General features: G+C 41.4%; 1 protein-coding gene across 1 annotated transcript in view; it reads left to right on the top strand.

Moving 5' to 3' along the window:
- The first annotated feature begins 4,837 nt into the window (after nt 1-4,837).
- Nucleotides 4,838-21,900, top strand: part of rin2a (Ras and Rab interactor 2a) — a 41,931-nt gene continuing 24,868 nt past the window's right edge. The window contains exons 1-3 of the mRNA XM_004554622.3: nt 4,838-5,054; nt 15,100-15,202; nt 19,885-19,985. Of these exons, the coding sequence (XP_004554679.1) occupies nt 15,143-15,202; nt 19,885-19,985 (161 nt within the window). The 5' untranslated portion in view covers nt 4,838-5,054; nt 15,100-15,142. The remainder of the gene's footprint in view (nt 5,055-15,099; nt 15,203-19,884; nt 19,986-21,900) is intronic.

Genomic DNA, 21,900 nt, shown 5'->3' with positions numbered 1-21,900 from the left:
TCAGTGCTGTCTATATGTTAAGCCTCTCTGAAATGAATGTAATGAATTCAACCATAAAAAGGCACCTAACTGAAAGAATGAATCAGTCTTGTGTCTACACATAACAGAAAAAAATAGCAACAAATCATTTTAAATTGCATCTTAAATTTGCAGTCTTGCAGCCCGTTGATCATTTCTTCACATTTCTTTAGTTGAGTTTATGAATTAAAAAAAAAAAAAAAAATCAACCAATTCGGCAGGCACCAACAAGGTCATTCCCAAAAAACTATTGATTGAAAGCTTGGCATATTTTGGTGTGGTGTACAGTTTGTCCTTAAGAAATTGAGGAAACACGACAAGTACAACGCGAAGAAGTGGAAAGTCTAAAAACTATCTACAGCAGATAAACAGTATGTGAAAATCATGTCCTTGAGAATGGATGGTTGTCAAGAAGCCACTCTGAAGGGATGTAAACACAAAAGTATATACCAAGTTCTAGAGTATTTAAAAAAATTGACTTAACAGCGTGTACAAAAGAAGTCGGGAGAACGGTACAACAGGGTTTTTAACATATGTCCATATTATGGCCCTAGATTAAAATGTTCTTAAGTTTGTGTGTTAAGAGTACACTTTTGTCGACTCCAGAGGAATTAAAGCCAAAAACTTCAGACCAATACGGTTTTCTCAAATGGAACACGTGACAAGAAAATTAATTTTGAGTTTGTTTTTGTTGCTTTTGCGTGTTGTGGGGGGAGGAGGCAACATCATTGCCAGGGTAGGAAGTATTGAAACCATGCCTTTAAAATAAAACAGTTAGTGTCTATTATTAGTGTCTAACCTGTATGCGACAATACCTGTACTTTTATTTTAAAGGCATGGTTTCAATACTTCTGTTAGGTGACGGCTGTGTGCGGACAGGGATAGGACCCAAGATGCAGACTCCAGAGACAAACTTAAACCAAAACAGCTTTAATGCTGAACGCAAACATAACATAACTGGAAAAAAACTCAAAATAAACCCGGCCAGGCGGGAGGCACCGGCAGCGACGGAGCAGATCAGGAGGCCGGCCGGGCGGGAGGCACTGGCAGCGACGTAGTTCAGGGGGCCGTCCATGACGGCGGCGTAGGTCAAGGAGCCGGCCATGACGGCAACGACGTCCAGTCATCGGCCGGACAGGACATGCAGGACGAGCAGGATGTGCCAGATGTGCAGGCCGGACAGGACGTGCAGGCCCAGACGGCATGGGGACCCCAGGCGCAGACGAAGCTAAACACTCGGAGGCCGGACCAGGCGGCGCCGCAGAGGCTGGGGCCGGACCAGACGAAGCGGAAGCAGACACTGCGGGCGGTGTAGATTTAGAGTTTGCAGGTGGAGCCGGTGGTGGTTGAATGGCCGCACCAGAACCATCAGCAGACACTGGAATGTGCTGGCTGGGTCCTCCCGGACCCCCAGCCGACGAGGCAAGAGGCTGCACGGGCCCCTCGGACCCTACAGCAGAGTCAGGAAGCAGAACGGGCCCCTCGGACCCTCCAGCGGAGACAGGAAGCCAAACGGGCCCCTCGGACCCTCCAGCGGAGACAGGAAGCCAAACGGGCCCCTCGGACCCTCCAGCAGAACCAGTTTGCAGAACAGATGAAGTGGGTGTGATGTCAGAATGTCCAGAGTCAGAATGCTCAATAGTTCTGTTGTGGCGGCGGCCAGAACGCCGTTTCCTTCGGGATGAGGAAACAGGAACCGGTGGAGAAAAAGAGACCACCTCCTCATCCTCTGACCACATAGCTGCCAGAAAAAAGGCAGGTGAACGAGAACCCAGCTGGTGTGGGGAGGGAGAGGAAGTCCGTGGCAATGTTGAGACAGAAGGAGAGTGTGTGTTGTCCTGGGGTAACGGTGGGGAAGATGTAGAGAGTGAGAGAGCAAGCTCACCAGCCTTGACTTGCTCTCTCCAGGCAGTAATGGTGTCATCCAACTTAGTGTCCTTAGCAAACTGAGACAGCTGAGGGTTATGGCGAATGATGGCATCCACTGCATTCAGCCCGACTGCCATAGTCCGTAGATCCCGTGACTGGGCAATGCGGTCGAGCAGGCTTACCAGCCGCTCCGTCTCGCCATTGAACTCCGAGGAAAAGGAGTCTGCAGGGTCCACGTTCTGGTCGCGATCTTCTGTTAGGTGACGGCTGTGTGCGGACAGGGATAGGACCCAAGATGCAGACTCCAGGGGCCCGTTCTTCGTACCTCGCTAAGTAGGTTAGCCGGATTAGATTGTTGACGATTTCGCGTGATCCTGGATCAGTCGGTTCCCCGAAGCTCATCCGGGACTTGCTGTCATAGCAACAGAGCCGTAAGCGTAAACCTGCTCGGGAGCAGGTTTACTTTATGTAAACAGGATTAGATCGCGGCCACGCAGGTATGTCCGCGTCATTCATACGAAAGCAACAGCGATATTCCACCACTGTTTCACCATAAATAAATAACATCAATGTAACTAAAGACAATGCAGCACCTGATCCATTTATTGATTTCACACAGGTCATTTCCTAAAAAAGGGAAATGTACTATTAACATTCTATTACATGTATGTGATTATTACAGATTTAATTCATATTTCAGAGTAGCAATTGTAAATTACTTCGTGTAATCAAGATGAGAGACCACGGCTATAAAAGCGAAGGTGGATTTGGGAAGCCTGTCGCAGCCATGTCCTGTCCGTATACGCGAGCCACCCATTGCGGAAGGTGCAAGATTGATAAGGAGAGTCCTCAGAATTCAGCGTATATTGCGGGACAGACAGGATCCTTTAGCTCAGCGCGACAGTGTGCTCATAGAGAGATATCGATTTTCCCGTGAGGGTATTATTTACTTAACCAACTTGTTGACGAGGGGGTGCAGGACCACCACCTGTCTTTTGTTGCTCTGCCCTTTTCTTGGTTGCTGTTATAAACAAACAGATTATTCCAGGGTCTCTTTCCAAGAGACTAAAAGCAATATAAGTGATAAATATTACCATTCTGTAGAATATTCTTATATTTCACTTTTACCTGTTCCCATGTTCTAGTGGGTCCTGTCGTGGCTCTAATGTGACAGAGGATAAAATATAACATATTATAATATAATGTAATATAATATTGGATAATATAGTGTAATATAATAAATCTACCCTACCGCCTACTGGTGTTGGCCAGAGGGGCCGATGGCGCGATATGGCAGCCTGGCTTCTGTCAGTCTGCCCCAGGGCAGCTGTGGCTACAACTGTAGCTGCCTCCCCCAGTGTGTGAATGTGAGAGTGACTGAATAGTGGCATTGTACAGCGCTTTGGGTGCCTTGAAAAGCGCTATATCAATCCACTCCATTATTATTGTTATTATTAAATTACTTACGAGTTTAATTTGTCAGCAACTTCCTGCCAGCCCTCTCTCCTTGCTTTTGCAGCCTTTGCAGTGTTCCCTTGCGTTCTGATTAAACTCTGAAACTCCTGAAATCCCTCACTCAAGAGTTCTTGCTCTGCTGCCGAAAAATACCGAGCCGAGCGCGCTCCGTCGACATTTTCGCCGACCAATCAGAGGGTTGCCGATCAATGTTTCTACTATCGATGCGTAGCCCCTTTTACGACACCCAGTGATGTCACATTACTGCGTCCAGCTGTACTAATCGTCAACAGCAGGTGTGTTCGGGGAACCGGATTAGCGCGCTCACGGTTAGCGCGATGATTTGATCTTGGATGTGTCATTTGATCTTGGATGTAGTAAGCGACGTACGAAGAACGGGCCCCAGAGACAAACTTAAACCAAAACAGCTTTAATGCTGAACGCAAACATAACACAACTGGAAAAACTCAAAATAAACTAACACCAGTGGACTAGCAAAACACACAGCAAAATAAACAGTAGATCACGACATGGATACAGAGAAACACAGGGCTTAAATACACAGAGGGAGCAATCAGGGAATGAGTAACAGGAGGGAAACACAGCTGGGGCAAATCAGGCCTAACGAGACCAGGGGAAGCAAAACCAGACACATTAACATCAGACATGGACTTCCAAAGTAAAACAGGAAACATAACACAGACTCACAGGCAGGCACTAAAACAAAGGGAACAGAGACGTGGGACCAGGGCAGACACAGACACTGACTGGACGTGGAAATACAGCAGACAGGAAAGACAGCAACAAAGGAACAAAGACAGAAAACCAAAACACTAAAACTCTAACCAAACCCCACCCAGAGGACCTTAACTAAGAAAAACCCGTAAAGCAAAGCTAGAATATAATGAAATAACAAAATCAAATTACCAAAAACACAAAACACTGGGTCACTGACCCAGGAACCCTAACAACTTCCTACCCTGGTCGTACCTCCGGTTCCCACTGACACTTGGAAAAATAAGTGTTGCGAATGTGAAACAAACACAAGAGAAGTTTTCTGTCCTTCAATTGTTCTTGTTCTGTGCTAGATATTTTCATTTTTATATGAAACTTTATTGTTTTGTTATTTCAATATAGGGTTAAAGCTTATCATCACTTATTTTTGTTTTTGAAATTCTCTACTGTTACTGTGATTGTAACTGCTCACGAAAGTGTAAAGAACAACATAGTTTATTTGCAAACATTGCTTATTTAATCTGTCCAAACTCCAAAGTGTACTTTGAGTAACACGACAGTTGTTATTATTCAGTGGAACATTCGTTTTCTTTAATATATTTTTTTATATATAGCATGTAAAGAAAGGCTTTTGGAAACAGCACAGATCATTGAACTTAATTTCGCTCTTTGGATCTCTTGACATGAGCGTTAGGTATTTTATTTTGAAAACAAAAGCGGAACTCGTTTCTTCTTGCGGATCGTTTTCACACTCAGACGGAAAGTCTGCTCCTCAGATGAGCTTGGACCATGGGGGAAGCTACAGCTGGATGGAATCTTTTTCTTCAGCCGACACAGTGAGAAAAAGTAACACTGACAACGTGTAACAACCGAAAGTAACGCCGACACGGAGCAATAATGCTCTCACACATTCAACAAGTAAACGAAGCAGTGGAAGTTTCTTCTGCCAAAGTGAAATAACCCACAATCCGCAAGAGGTAAGTAAGTTTAAAGTTCAGCTGCGTGTTCTTTGTGTGGCTGCTGTGCACGAGTCAAAGGTCTTTTTGTTTTTTTGTTGATTATGTTCCGCTTCGAAATTCAGATGTAATTCTTTCCGCCAAGAAAAGCCGGCAAACTCACAGTTTCTCTAACAAAGCAGCGTTCTGTGAATCCTGCGGGACGTGTTGTACAGCTTAAACACCACCTGTCGCGCGGCGTTTTCCTGTGCCCAGTCCACAGAAAGCCTCCGTACTTATTTCACGCATGTTTAGAAAATACACGGTGTTCAGTGAAAACACACGGAGCAAACTATGTCATTTAGATAAGTCTTCAATCTTATAAATAAATAAATAAATGTGCAGTATTTACAGTAGCCCCTGCCTTCAGCCCATTATCAGCGCTTCCCTTCAGTCCGCGGTCAGCACTCCTAATTAAATACAGATTTATCGATGCATTTTGATGTCTGTTCATAACGTGTTTTCAGCGTTGTTTCAAGTTGCAGGGATATAACGAGTAAGATTACTTATCATAAAGTAGTTAATGGGTCCCTCTACGTTATTACTGGGAAGGAGTTCGCTACAACAAGTACAGCAAAATGAGCTCTGAATGATCATGTAAATTTGTTCTCCAAACTCACGTAGCCCGAAGCATCAGAGTGTTATTTCAGCTCGGCTCACAGATCCACTCGTGTGTTTTGTGGCTCAGTTGTCTCCCCCCCCCCCCCCCCCCCCCCTCTTTGGCTGCTGAATGTTTCTAGCTCACAGGCTGGCATATTGTCTATTGTTTACATGGTAATTGGACTGCTGTCTAAGAGTTCTAGCTGTGTAACCGTACTCATCATCCTCAGCCTATAACATCATATCATCCTTCTCCTGACTGTCTTATTTTCCTTGAAGAAGGTTTGTGTGTGGGGGGGTGGGGGAGTATTTCCTGGTACCGGTCAGGATCCTGGTTTTCCAATCTCCTCAGAAATCTGCTAATGTGCTTAGTGCTCAGGACCCGAAGCAGTTGCTGTACCTCAAACCTGAGTCACAGGGCAGGAATTCAGTTTGTTGTTGGAGTACCACAGTTATGAGAAGAGATATAGAAAATATGTATTTTAATTCTTTAAATATGCAGAGAGAGGTATGATTGTGGTCTTTGATGAAGCGTCACCATCACAGAAAACCACTCTCCTTCCACTTAGGTAAATATAGGTAAGTATTTCTCATCAGAGGCTGGAAAAGCAAGAAAAGGGAGTTTCTCTTTGAGGAATGAAACCAGTTCTTTCAGAAGTGCTTTCATACCAGAGTGTGACATAATAAAGAACAAGACGCCAATCAGTGTGTTACTGTCATTCTGACTTAATTTAGATATTGTTGACAGGTAACTTGACATTTCATATAGGTCCTGCTGGTCCCACTCTTGTCATACTGAAGCTAAAACCTGGTTATAACAGAGTACTTACTGCCAGAAATAGGACTGCTTAATTATGGCAAAAAAATCTGAACTATTTCTGTCATTATTACAATCCACATTACCCATTATCAGTGTTGTCCTCGACCCTCATCCCCATGTCTTCCATACTGAACAAAAGCCCAGGTAAATACAAGTTACTGCTGTTAAGCAAAGGTTGTACTAGCAACTCTTTCTTTAACCGGGACACCAGGGCAGAGGCCATGCAGACTTTGAGTGTTCTTCCTTGTCCTGCGTGCATATCAGCGGGCGTACATATGAAAGGTAAATTGTACTTTTCTCCTCAGGTTTCAGAGAACTTTTTACTAGATGGCACGCTACCGATACTGATACCGATATCATAAATTTGGATATCTGCCGATACCGATATTAATCCGATATAGTGTATTTTATAGTCAATAAAACGGTTTGTTTTTTATCTTGCTGCATTTTGTATAAGTTCATACTCAGGTTTTAAAAAACAAAACACTAAAGCTATTCTGTTATACCTGTATGCAAAAACACACTGCACCCAAAATATTTCATAGTTCAGCAAAACTGATCAATCTAATAAACTTGAACCTGCACCATCCTCCCTATTCTGGTATTCTAAAAAGTACGTAGTGGAAATATTAAACAACTTAATTAATAGGGTTGCCAATGTCAAGCAAAAAAATTTTGAACCACCCCCCACCTCATGATGCTTCATCAACGTAATCGACTTTAATGCACGTGTAAAACAAATGCACAGAAATCAATTATATTTCTACAATAATTACATAAATTCAACATCTTTCTTCAACAGAATTGCAGACTGCACGGATGGTACCTTCCCAAAGGAAAAAGTACTGTAGGTTCTAGGGTAACCTACTAGGGTATATATTAGACTCATAGTTACTATATACAATAATGGATTTCTATACATTTTGCATCAGATGAAAACTTTGGTTGTAAGATTCAGATTTTTTTTTTTAACTAGACATGAGAATAATAAATAAAAGTATTTCTTTGTGCCCCCCTCTCCCTGTTAATGCCCTACCTGGCCCCCTGGCAAAACTTTGCTAGACGCGCCCCTGCACAGTTACCAGCTGTCAGCTACGTAGAAAAGATCCTGGTGTAGAAAGTAATATTAAATACATTCTAACAACAGCTTATCAAGCTAAACCAGCTGCTGTTGATTCTTATTTTGGACAACAAAAGGGGCATTAATAAACGTCTTTGCTATTTAGTGCACAATATTTGAATAAACTAACAACATCCACCAACATAGAACTGTGGCAGTCAGTGCAACTGAGGTAGGTATTAACATCAAGTCTAAGACGACTCGCTTAATGGAGCCTATTTAGAAAAAGTGAGTGGCAGGTTTTTTTTAAGAAAAGTAGCTTTTCTGCATGATCAGCAGCCAGCCTGTTTCTGTTTTCATCTATAATGTGTGACACTGAGCTAAAAAGCCTGTCACTTTCCACACTGCTACATGGGGCTGAGAGGTATTTATGGGCCATTTTAGCCAAAGTGGGGAACCTGATTTTGTTGACACCCCAGTACTTCAGAGGACTGTCTTCACGAGGGCTCGGGGCCTCTCCGAGGTATGTGTCGAGCTCAATGGCAGCACCTGGTGCCAGCGGCTGTGCTGCCTGGGGCTGCTCCTTAGCGATTTCGTCAAATACAGTGTCCAGACTGCTGCTAGTGCTGGCCTGGGCCTTGACGAACAGTTTAGCAGGAGGTTCTGCAGTTTCTGCCCGACTCCCCTCTGCCTCAGCTCTGGACATCATCTGCAGCTCCTGCTTCAGGTGCAGCTTGGCCTCCGGAGCAGTGTTGTTGGAGAAGAAGCGATCTTTATACCTGCACAAAATTCATGAATGTATTAATATGTGGAAAAATAGGACTGATTTTAGTTTCCCCTAAACCACTGTCACAGATGCCAGCCATTTGACTTTCTGGTAGTAATAAGGGAAATATATTTCATATTATATATATTGCATACATTTGTATTTGTGTATTTTAGTTACAAAAATATAATATTTTCAGATGGAAATTAATCTTACATTTAGTGCTGTAGTTTATCATTGAATACCTATAGCACACAGACTTTACCTTGGGTCAAGTATGGTGGAGATGAAGTCTCGACGTCACTGAAGCGCTTCGTGACAGCTGCCTGTAAGGTTGCTTTCATTGTCTTGACGCTGTGGTCCTCGTCTGTTTCTCTGTTTAGAAGTCTCACTAGCACAGTCACAGCTGGGATGACATCAGAGGCTAGTGCGTCGTAGCTGCTCACTTTTTTAGTTGGTTCCTCAAAGGGGGCGAGGATGGCAACAGGCGTCTCCATAAGAGCCCATTGGTGAGCGGCGAGATAGTCAGGGAGTTCGTGCTCGGACACATACACGCCCAGCACTCGCTTTTGCTCTATGAGGGACTGGAGCATGTAATACGTCCTGCTGCGGTCTCTTTATTGGCTGGTTGAGCTGTCCCTGAATGTCCTCGAGGCGGGAGTAGACTAAGGTGGAATGTTTAAAATGCCCAACTATTTTCCGCCGCACTGCTAAAGCATCAGCTATGCTCCTCTGTGCTAATAAGCCCTCACAATTATGTGATCTAACAGTGTACCATTTCTTTTACATCACAGAAATGGTTGTAGCTCTGGGAATTACCCAGTTATGACAAAATATTTCCCAACTACTTACAAAGACAGCTTGCTTCCTGCAGAAAAAAAATACTGCGAGAGTACACTGTTCATTAACCTTGTTTCATTCTACTTTTAAATACTCTAGGAACAACAAGTAGGCCTGCAGAGCGAGAGCGAAGTGCTCTAATAGGGTGATATGGTACTACAAGGTCATTAAGATAAGATGGGGCCTGATTATTTAAGACCTTGTATGTGAGGAGCAGGATTTTGAATTCAATTCTGGACTTAACAGAATGTTGACCCTGTGCTAACTTGCATATGACAAATAAAACTGAAAGCTGAAAACAGTTTATGTCTTAACAAGCATTTATCAGCGTGTTGTGCGTCAGACAGCACAGCGGGGCTCTGTGTGTGCACTGATGGGTCAGCCAGTAGGAACATAGAAGAAATCTGCAACATACACTTTCAGAGAATTTCAGTGAGATGTGAATGTCACCATTTGGCTAGCAGCTACTTTGATCAGCTGTTGGCTCAACAATAAAAAGACAGACTTATGGGCTGCAGAAAGTCTGTTACCTGTGAAATTTCACACACTCACTATCCTACAGTTGTAACATGCAATGGAGCCAACTGAACCACTCTACTTTTTTGGGTACACAGCAGCACTGTATCCACAACACAAACGAATCCTGTTCTTATTTAGACAGGTGAGTGACTCATGGACTTGTTCTCCATCAGAACTGAAAGCATACAAAGTTCACATCTGGAGCTAACCGGGTAGAGGATACGTTGAGCCTGAGCTGTGATTTAAGTCAGGTGTTGCGCCTTCAGCACTTTTATTGAGGTGCTGTTGAATTTGGTTAAGCATACTGGGTGTGAGTGGTGCAGTGCAAATACTTTGACAGCAGACTGTGGTGTGTTTGTGTGTGTGTGTTTACACAGTCTGGCTGCAGAGAGCTCTCTTCTCAGTTCAAATGTGTGTTTGTGCAAGTTGGTGATCTCTGTGCTGTGGGACAGGTTTCCATGGAATAAATCTGTGCCCTGTGGTGAGGGGACACACCCTGCTAATGTAAAGAGGAGTGCACTCGCACACTTTTAAAAGCTAAACTTAGCCTTTCTAAGTGGAAGTAACTACATGGCTGCCAGCGTAGCCCATGACCTACAGGAAATCCCATCAGATGGAGGAGAAGTGCTCAGGAATGGCATGTGGACATTTTTTTTTCTTTTTTGGCCAACTTGGTCTACTACTTAAAGTACTGAGAGCCATTCTGTGCACAAGTTTCCTTCCTTTTCATAAAATAGCCAGTGATTACAAGGAATGAGTGGAATTGTCTTCTTCATAACAAATTGGGAAAAAACCTGAATATTTTTGTGAATGAGTAAACATACTTCTGGAGTTGCCCAATAGTCATTCGGAAGTGGAAGCTGTGGAGATGCTAAGCTTATGTCTGTCAGGGATAAAGAGACTGGAAGGTGTTGGCTTAGGTTGTTGGCAGCTATTAAGCTTTGAAAATAAGATGCTAAAACGAGTCACCAGATATCCTTTGCAGCTGTTAGTGCGTTTGAGTGGGCTGTTCAGTCTGTGTGTGGAAAACACTGCATGCCAGTGATGCACCACTGATTTATGATTTCCCTGACTTTTCCAAATATTGCCTCCCACTGCTCAGTTGCTGTAGGTTGGTAGGTAATGATGCTGGATACCACTGTCATACACAGTAAGTTGGTGAAAAATGTTGAAGGAGTTTTGTATGTGAAGCCAGGTGATATTTTGATGGCGCTACCTCAGCTGAACCCCCCACCTAGGGTCAAGGTCTGGGACTGTGTGTGGGATTTTTTCCCCCCATTATCAACAGGATGATAATGAGGGGAAACGGAAAGGAAACAGACACCAACCTGAGTAGTGTTTGTTTTTGAGTGTCTCTGAGCACCAGAGAATTGTGACTTGTTGGGAAATAGTAACCGAACACATAATGGTGAGTCATGTGGCACTGCTAAAAAGACACCTATGAAAATGAGTGTTGTACAGCTATATGTTAGGCTGGGAGGGTGGGAGCTTCTTGTGGTTTTAAGTGTGAACAGTAAGCTTCAGTAGTCCACTCAGTTCCTTTATGTCTCAGCACACATGCTCAGACATACAGGGACCTCAGACTGCTCTGAGGTAGAACACTAATAGGGTTCGTGCACTTGGTGCTTAAAAATACTGCAAAAGATGGTAGATCAGCTACAAAAAGCAGTATTAACTCCATGTAATGTATTCACTGTGAGGCTCTGTATTGAACCGATTGGTCAGTTATGTGAACACATGAATGTCATTTACTCTTCTCAAGGTCTCTTGGGACAGCATACGCATTTTTCACTTGAACTCAGACACACAGAAATATGACCATAACATTTCTTCAAAGGTTAAGATAATCTGGAGGAGGAAAGGAAAACAATGAATGTCTGAGATTTTTGAGACCTCAGGCAGCACTGTTTAAAGTCAGGCCTGGTCCTGTAGTGGTACACGCTGGGCTTCTAAACGCTTCTGCAGTCAGTGAACACATTTAGTCACTCTTACCATAGTGGTCTAACACGCTGTGTTAAAAAGGCTGGTACAAGTATTATGTAGTAGCAGCTATGCTAATACCAGGACCCTGAACGCAAAACATGTGATAGAGGTGTAGTTTTCATAACAAAAGCCAGGCTTTTGTTAAAGGATATGACTCATCTCAGTTTGTTTCCCTCTTTCAGCCATAGTTGTGGATTCCAGCATTGCTGAGCTGGTGTTTGCTGCACTTACGTTTGTTGGCTTCTTGAGTGTGTTTCATTTTTTCTAAAGATTAATGTGGACGTTTACATCACATCTAAACTCTGATGTGTCTCTTTGAACAAATGGAAAAAAAAATCTAAGGTGTCTACAGGTATGTCACATGGTTTGTATGTGTTGCAGCTCTGCAGCTGATAGCTGCTTTACTGTAAACATGACACAGTGACACACACGTATGATTCACGTTTTCATTTCCACATGTTCTGTTGTAGTAGTTTACTCGCCGACTTTGTTAAGCCCCATTTTCCTGGGAACCGTGCAGCATGTGACTTACTGTCACAGAGTGTATGTACGGACTGGTAAAGAAGAACACCAAATATAGTAACTGGAGGAAAATGACAGATGATTCCTTGCTTGTCATCAATGTCATTTCATTAAGACGGAGATTTTGGAACTCTTGACACTGAAATGTTGACGATCTATTGCAAAGCCCATTCTCAAATCAGGGTTATGATTTGTGGCCATAATTTATGGATTTTCCATAAACCATAAAGTACTGTTTTCAAAAGGAAAAAAACTGCAATGAAATACTCCGTGTGTGTTCAAAAGATACAGAACTTACATTAGTTCCAATGCAGACTTCAGCAGGTGATCAAACAGCTCGTTTCCTTATTCCTCATTCTTTTTATTACTTAATCATCTGGCGTTAACATATTGCACCACTGTTTGTTTCTCACTTTGTGTAATTTATGCATTCCTTCTGCTATTTATTATTCTGGGGAACTGGCAGTCTGTTTATTTTTCATGGACTGACAACCAGCCTTCCTGTTTACTGGGTTTGGACTGTGTGTGAATCACACACTTGCAGCTTGCACACACAATCACAAACACATCTTACTATAACCCCACCTGCTGCTTTGTTTTCACATGAGGACTTGACCCAACAGAGCCCCGATAGATTTGTGAGGAGGAGAGGAGAAACGAGGCATGCTGGGAAAAACCAAAACAACAAAAAACAGTGAGGTCGCATGCCTTCTGTGAATCTTTAGCTGTGCTTGCTTTCCAGGAAAGAAACCTGTTTTTCTCAAGGTTTCTCAATCAATGTTTGCCAATTTTCTCAAGCCAAAAAAAAAAGAAAAAAGAAAATTAATAGTAATAAAAGGGAAATCTGATGCTCTGGTGTTGTTGTTTTTCCAAAAAAAAAAAAAGACTTCTCCCCTTGGTTCAACATCTAGATGTCTCATCAGTGCATCCTGTCCTTGTTTATTTTATCCCTGTGGTTTGGTCAGCTCCATTCACTGCCAGCACCATTTAGTTTCTAGCAGTGAATCTAAAGGATCTGGTTTTTAAAAATGGTGAGACTGTGTTGTCCTAGCAGAATGGACATGAGGAAACATGTCAGGCAACACCAACCTGACATGGTGCACTACATGTCATGGCTTGAATTAGTGAAGGTGGGTCCAGGCTGTTCTATCACTAAATGATCAGTGTTACAGAGAAGCTCCTCGTGGATTAGCTTATATGTGACTTCTTTGTCCATGTCACTGTTGGGCTGCTCTAGAGTGCATGCGTCATTGTTTAAGACGGTCTGCATAGTTTTACGTTCATAAACTGTCCAAGAGTCCCTCAAATCAGATGTTCGCCAAGTGATTCCTTTTTGTTAAAAATGACCAGATCATTGTTCTTTTCAGATGTTGGAACCCTGAGCCCAAGAGATGGTATCTGCTTGACTCAAATTGTTTTTCAAGGCTTAAAGGGTAAAAACACCTCAGTGGGGAAAACCAGCCTTAGGCTCTGTCCATGCTTACCATGATGGAGCTTCAGATATCTTAAACACTACCACTAGTGGGGTAGTGGACGCCCAACCTCACTCTCTTGGCAAAGTTCCATGTCCTTAAACTTAGAGTAGCTCTGTGTCATCACAGCTCTGTTACCAGGATTGTTATGGACAGAAGTTCTTGTTGCCTCAGGATTACATGTATAGATTACATATAATAGTTTTCTATACATTGCATTCCCTCATGTCATATATGTCTGAGGGCATCAACAGTTAGACGTTTGACCTCTAGCTCGAGTAGGGCTGTTCGATATAACGATATATATCGGATGACGATATGAAAACGTCCATCGTTTCATTTTACGCTATTGTTTGTTTCGTCGTGTCGCAAAATAAACTGTTTACGGCAATATTTTTTTCATGGTTTTGATGGTCACTGTAGTGGCTATGTTAATTAGTTAAAGTTCTCTCTTTCTCTTATATTTAATATAACCACACTACAGACAGACAAGCGTTTGTTTTTATGCGTTGTCGTTAGCAACAACGACGGTAAAACCACCGCGTGTCCGCTTGTTCCACATAATCTTGAGTCCAGCCGCAGACTCAAGATTTATGCTTTCATAACAGCCTCTGTTCAAGCACTCTGAAGAGGAAAGGATTTTGGGTCAGCTAGTGGTTGCTGGTGTTTTCCTCTTACTCATGTGTTTCTTTAAAGGGAAGGACTGCAATGTGTTTGCATGCCACTCACAGCTGGCTCGTATCAGCTGCTGTAAAAGGATCCGCCACAACATCTGTGAGAAGCGTGCCTCTGCGTATGCTCGTGCGTTCAGTCTGTTTAAAAACACAAACAGTATTGTAGGAAACACAAATCTGCTTTGGAATTTGTTTTGAGTGAAATGTTTTTCAGAGTATAAGACCTAAAATATGCATGTTGCTTAAGATAGAAATTATTTTAAAACCATGATTAATGAGGAGTGAGGTAGAGCAATACCAGTTGGATAGCCCTCAATAAATCACACCATCATTCATCAGTTAGTTTTTTTGAAAAAAGTAAAAATAGTTTGATTAAATATGCAGCAAACTAAGAAATCAGGAAGGAGACAAATAATTTTTCACAACACTGTAAAACTTTCTGCAGCAAGAGTACAGAAACTAGAAAGAGATATCAGCTTTGTCCCATATTTAAATCACAGTACATATGTACATAGTACCTTTATATCCCAAGAGAACATGTGCTCTAGTATGTATTTGTGCTAGCAAGTGAAGGAAAGTGAATCCTTAATTTTTTGGGCTGTTTTCTGAGCTGGGGTTGTTTCCTTCCACACACAAGCAGCCTTAATTTATTTCAAATGGTTTAGAGGAAGACAATGAGAAAAAGTGTGGTGGGGAAATGGTGTTTCTGAACGACTGAATCTCCTTTGTTTGTCTCTAATGTTTGTGTGTGTTTTTTCCCCTCCTGCATAGACGGCTCAGCAGACAGGCGCACAGAGACGACCACAGAGGCAACATGTCTACAAGTAACATCAGTCTGCCCTCCAAGCGGGACAGCAAGGGCAGTTTCTTCAAGGTGTGTGCCACTCTGAGCAGTCAGAAACATCCTTACAAACAGAGCTGCGCTCAGCACGCTTCAGGTAGAGACGGTCCCTCACTGTCTCTACCTGAAGTTTTTGAGGAAGAAGTTGCAGTCAGCATCACGTTCATCAGACCACGAGAAATCAGGCTATTGTCAAAATTTCCTACATTTCCTACTAAAGAAATTCTGACTGACGAAGAAATGAAGAAAAGCAATCACTTTTCTTTTTCATAGACATTTATTTATTAGGGGAATTTCATTAAGACTGAAATCAACTTTGTGAGAAAATCCACCCTTAATTTCCTTATTTCGTCTTACACTTAGAGCAACAGAGTGGCACAGTAACTCTGGCACTGACGAGATGTGATAGTTGTCAGATAAAGTACAGTAAAGTAAAATTTAATTGGATGTATTTGGAAAAAAGGGAACAGTCTTGTCTCAGTAACCCCTGAGACAAGACTTGTGGGGTGAGCAGAGTTGTTAAATGGTGTCATTATGACCCTAAATTGACAATTTCATTACACAAATAAAAAAGATGTGATAACGCTGGAACATAAAGCAGTGTCTCTGCCTGTGCAGCGCAACAACAGGAGTACTCTACATCTGACCTGAGTGCACGAATAGTTCATCAGGTTATTTGTTTAAATGCTCATCTCAGTTACTGAAGACCGTAGAAGAAAAAAATTGCACTGCTGTGAGTCAGATTTTAATTCAGAAACACACAGTTTGGTCTTTTTGGCTCGATTAGACCTTTAAAAAGATGAATTAACTGAAATCTATGAAGTGCATATTTAGTTTTTCCCAACTTGTGGCCGAACTTTGTTCTGGTGCGCTCCTGCAGAACTGTGCTCTGTGAGTCCTCCTCACCACTCCCAACAGTTTCCCACAGTGTTCAACATTGTATTATTATTTGTAGATAAATTATTTTTACTATTAAATCAATATTTCATCCTAAATTTAATAGGACATGCTTTGAAAATGTTACTAGGAGCAACTCTTTGTATTCGAAGCTTTGTGAGGTCTGAAGAGAGTCGCTGTGGTGCTGAATCCACTCCACTGCTTCTCACAGACAACGCTGTTTTTAACACTCGTTAAAAGTGTTATGTTGTCTGGGACTTTCAGGCCTTTTAATTACACCTTTAATAAATCGTACTGATGTAGAGCGGAAATCACTGTCTCGGCGTTTGCACGGCATGCAAGTGTATGGAGTCTGTTAGGACAGGTGTCCATGCGGTGAGTGTGAAACGGTGACTTCAGCACACATGCATGTGTGTGGGTGTGTGGTAGGTTCTCCTTTGTTAATAGCAGCCCTGCACAATTGCATGCAGAGTGTGTCACTTGCTGTAGTTGAGGTTTTTTGTTAGTGCCAAGCTTTGAAGTCATTACTGCTTTGATGTGAGTCAAAGCTGTAATACAAGGCCGTGTGTGTGAGTGTGTGTTTAAGGCAGGACTACAGCTAAGCTGCTGCAGGTGTTAGCATGTTGTGATAACTGGCACTGATGGTTAACACTTAGAAAATATCAGCTTGTCAGTGTTTGAAACTAGAGGTGAAATAGTGCAAAGTTTATTTTCAGTAGAGCGTAGAAGAGTGGCTCGTCCTGTTCAGACGTTTCTGAGAAACATCACTGAGTGTCAGCTGGTGCTCAGCGAGCCTCTGTTGATCAAGGGTGTCTGATTGGGTCTAAACCAATGCAGTCATTGGTCTAAATGTAATACCAAAATAGTATCACATTTCACATGCTTTTTCACAGGGGTTTAATAAAAATAGTGATATTGAAAACTAAAACACTTTGTCACTGGAAAGTGAGATGCATTTCAGTTTTATTTATTCAGTGCCAAGTCACAGCAGCAGTCGCCTCAAAACATTTAAGAGTAAATCCTGTAAAATCAGGTTTGCCAGTATTTGGATCTCAAAACTGAAAAAAGATCGCCAAGGCCAGATGAATATCTCGCCAGGTGTCAGGTCTTTGTGTATTTTCTTATCCTGATTTTGTTCTCCACGTATCCAGTTTCTTCTTTTAAAGACACACTTCACACCAACTTTCTAGCTAATAGCTCTTTGGTAATACTCTTGTTGGTGCATGTTTGTCACACTGTGTAGCTAATTTCAGAAACGAGACAGGCAGACAGGGTGCTAATAACAAACTACCTAAAGATACATTTTAAAACTGGTTCCTTGACAACTTTGTTATATGCAAACACGACACTGGTGCTGGCACCTTTGTTTGAATTATTGCAAGAAATTCTGCTTCCATGGAAAATACATTCAAAGAAATAAGAACTGGTTCAAGACTTTTGCACACTACTGTATCTACCTACAAACATTAGTTGGATATTAATACAATAATATTTTGATATATTCTAAAACATAGGACAAAAAGCTTTTCTTATACTTTGATGCCAGTCATATTATAGAGAGACAAATCAGTTATGATTTATAGCAAAACTCAAAAACCCATTGTGATCCTGCTGAAATACAGTTGAAATGTCTACATTTTTATGTCTGTAGCTCAAAGAGAAGTGCTAGAATATTCTAGGCTGTTGTCTGAGCCAGTGTGGCCTGGCTTTCTCTTAATATGCATTCTGCCCCCTTAAATTTGGTAGTTAAAGCTGCTTTTATTGCTTGTGGCGCTGCAGCAGCTGTTTATTTTATTCATCTGGTTTAGGAAATTTATTTCTTTGTTTAGCATTTATAATTTGTAAATGGTCATTTTTTCAAACTGATTTAAAGCTACTACATCTTATTATTACCATAATAAATGATATTAAATTGGTACTTTGATTGGGGGGGAGGGCAGGGGAACATCTGTGGCTTCATTGAGAAAGTGTTGTCTTTCTAAACGTTGAGGTTGTGAACCTTAAATGTTCCCCTTAAAAAATGAAGGAGTCAGATATTTGATTTCCTCTGAAACGGCTGAACTAAAGGTTTCCTCACCCTGCTGAAGCTGCTGATGTGAGGTTGCCCAACAGAAGCTGGACTGGGAAGTGAAACCAATGACATCAGTGACACTCTGACGAGGGTCAAGGCCAGACTGACACAAAGAAAAAAGAAGGTAGAATTTGTGTCAAATTCTCATTTGACACATTTCAAAATCTAATAAATTGTCAAACAATTTATATGGAAAGACAAATGGGGGGGGGGGTGTTGTAATTTTATAAATAGGCTCTTTTGATTGGATGTGTTCCTGGCCTTAAGTGTCTGCTGCCAGTTTACCCGTTAAGGGTAGTTTCTGTCTGATCTGAATGTTTCCTTTCTGTTCTTAATACTTATTGTCAAGGCCTTATAAAAAGCATTATTTGATGGGCATACAGTGCTCATGAAGCCCTAAAAGATGCTTATGATCGTATATAGAAATCTTTTATGGATTAAAAATATTCATAAAAGCCTTTAGTTTGTTAAAATGGTTTATTTTTTCCTAAAATTAACGAGGCATTGTTCTTGCTTTAGAGCCAGTGGCTTTAAAAATGTGCAATAAGTTATAATTAGCTGTTACTGAGGCCATAGTTAACCTGCAGAATAAAGTCAGTTGCGCAACAAAGAAACAAAAGAAAGTTCAGCACAGACACAATTTAAAGTCTTATTCACATATTTTATGCGTATTTTATGGTTTGATAGCTAATACAGTTCATGTTTAACGATTCAAGATGCAGTGTGTTAAATCAGTGAGCTAGCTCATAGCTATTATGAAAACAAGATAGTTGGTCAAAAGAATGTGGCTCTCTGCTCTTGTGTGTCTGTACATTTTCTTTCTCAGTACGATTTGTCTAGAAGTGGAAAAACAGCTGACAGGAAATACAGAAAAATCAAATATGTATGTGTGTGATCACATGAGTGCTGTCGCAACTGGCATTTAAAAAGCTGATGTGTGGGTCTTTTTTTAGTACATTTGATCGACCTTTTTGGTTGTGAAATGTTTGTGATCAGGCATCCACATAACTTCTAACTCGACTAGATGGAAGTTGGATTCTTGCTTGTTCTCTCTTGCTCTGGGTTAAATCTCTTTTCAGCAACCAGACTGGGCGTTTTACACTTCACTTGTTGCCAAAGTGGAGCCCAGCAAAATAAAATACTTATACTTTTAGTTAAACAGTTGGGCAATGTTGAGGACTAAACTGCTGGTTTAAATCAAACATCACATGCATAAGCATCAAATAATTACAATGTGGCCATTCAGACAACATGCAAAATGTGTTTGTTTTCAAGTTACTACGATTCAAACCACGTTATATTGATACTGTGTTGTGGTTAAGAAGATTTGAATGGTGAACAATACAGATCTCTGTGGAACCTGTATGGACATGAAGATGTTCCAACATGAACACAGACACAAATTGTTTCCTCTGTAGCAACTTTGGTTAGTTAATGGGAAGTGGTTAAATGGGAGTAGACTGTCTTGCAACCACAAACACGTACTTCTACTTCTCCTGAAGAGGATTTGCATGGACGAATGCCATCCTTCGCTTCTTAAACACATCCTAATAAAATAAACATAAACTAAAGCTGACTCTAAGCTGAACCATAAAGTTCTTTCCCAGTTCTAAAACATCCTTTGAAAGTCAGGATGTCCTCACTCCCAAGAGCCAAAGGTCGGATTGATCCTCACAAAGAGTTTGCACCACAGGAAACGCAGCAGAAGCACTTTGATCATCGAGTCTTTGTCTCTGTGTCTGTGCAGCTCATCGACTCATTTGCCTGGGAGATCGGCACTCTGAAGAAGGTGATGGGGAAAAACACGGAGCCTGTGGGAGGAGATCAGAAGACAGAAACACTTGTGGGGTGAGCTCATGCTGTGTCTGTATTAAAGACAGTTCCTAAATTGTGTGTCTGCTTGTGCTTGTATATCTTTAGATTTCTTCTGGTGTATTTCTCCATGGCTGCCAGCAGAGAGCGCTCCTAGCAAACCTTTAGGTCTTGATGTGTGAAATGTGGTGATATCAGCACAAAGATGCCACTGAGCAATGTCAGGAGTCAGCTTGACAAACAGGAGCTGCTTTGCAGTGCGTGTTTCTCACTCGTCTCTCAACTCTGAAAAAAACGTCTCTGAACAAACACCTGATTTGCTTGTGAACATGCAGCACTCACCTGTGGATCTAGTGTAAAGTTTCATACCTTAGCTGGAAGGTCCAGTGTGGACTTCAGTGATTAATTCCTCTGAGAGACGGTTTCTGTAGAATTCAGAAAGTACCGGTTAGTTATTGAGGAACCGAGAAGGAGGTTGATAGGCCCTGCGAGGCACACTGTCTGTGTTGGAATAATTGAAACTAAATTTACTGAATTACTCATAGCCTTTTTTTAAACACTATGAACACTTTGAGCATTAAAAGTGTGCGTGGGCATCTTAGCATATAGTGAGAGCTGGAAGAACTGTGTGTAATCTCAGTAGGGGGCTTTACTGCATTAATAAATAACATAAGTAAATATGTGAGCTTCTGTTGACTGTTTTCAGAAATACAAAGTTAAAAGATGTCTTGAATGTTGTGCAAGCAAACTAAAGGCTGGGTGGCACTGAGTGCTTTAGCTTACAAGCCCAAGTATTCTTCCACAACTTGTTTCTCCTCTACAGTTTAAACCTTACATTCACAGCTAAAATACCAGTTAACCTAGCATGCATGTCTTTGGACTGCAGGAGGAAACCAACAAAGACTCAAACCATAAATGTTCCTACAGGGAGGGAACCATCACAACACTGGATAGCCTACTGATGCTTCACAACAAGAGTTTAGAAATAAAGGCTTTCTCTTGATGAGTTGGAAACGGTTGCATCAGCTTTCTGAGCATAAAGTCTACAGTGCTGTAAAGTATTTGCCCCCCCTTCCTAATTTCTTTTTTCTATTTATTTATTTATTTAGGACAGTGCATGTTAATGAACATAAATGTAAAAAAAAAATTACATGAATGTAAACATACCAGATTATAGCCAAGGGCTAATTTCCATCTGTTGTCCTTAAGCATAAAAATAGACATAATAATTCATAAAAATTCATCATTCATTCATAATAAAAACTCCATCACCAAACTTACACATACACACCATTCTGTTCCCAAATAAAACATTAAAACTATACAACTCATACATGATCACACACTTGATTTGTCCATAACCAGTTTTTAACCTTTGCCTTAAACAAATTGAATGTCGAGCATTCTCTAATGGGTTGAGGAAGACTGTTCCACAGATGGCCACCCTGGACAGAGAGGACGTTCTGCCCAAATGCTGTCCGTCTGTGGGGTATAAACACGTCTCCTCGGATTGTAGCTCGAGTGGTCCTGTCTGAGCTTTCTTTATGCCTAACAAACTGCTTTAGTGGTGGTGGAGCAAGAGAGTGTAAGACTTTATATATTAAACTCACTCTTTTAAGTTTCACTAAGTTATTGAAGTTCAGTAATTTATGTTTTTTTAACACATGACAGTGGTGGTGGGAAGTCGGTTTTTTGTCGAGTAGTTTTAAACTTCTTTTATAAATGTTTTCAATAGTTTTAAGTGTTGTTGGACAAGCAAGTGACCAGGACGTCAAACAATAGTCCATATGAGAGATGATCATTGAGTAAAAATAAGTTTTTTGTTTTGTTTTCTTAGGTTTACTTTTACTGCTAGAAAGTTTCTAGTAAATTTCATTAAAGGGAACTGTGAAAAAGGAAGTCGAGGCGTCATTTTAGCCACACTTTGGGGATTTTTGTCTGCGTGGGCGCG

The sequence above is a fragment of the Maylandia zebra genome, linkage group LG13, assembly GCF_041146795.1.
Source record: "Maylandia zebra isolate NMK-2024a linkage group LG13, Mzebra_GT3a, whole genome shotgun sequence".
NCBI lineage: Eukaryota > Metazoa > Chordata > Actinopteri > Cichliformes > Cichlidae > Maylandia > Maylandia zebra.
This window is presented reverse-complemented; position numbering and strand designations above follow the sequence as displayed.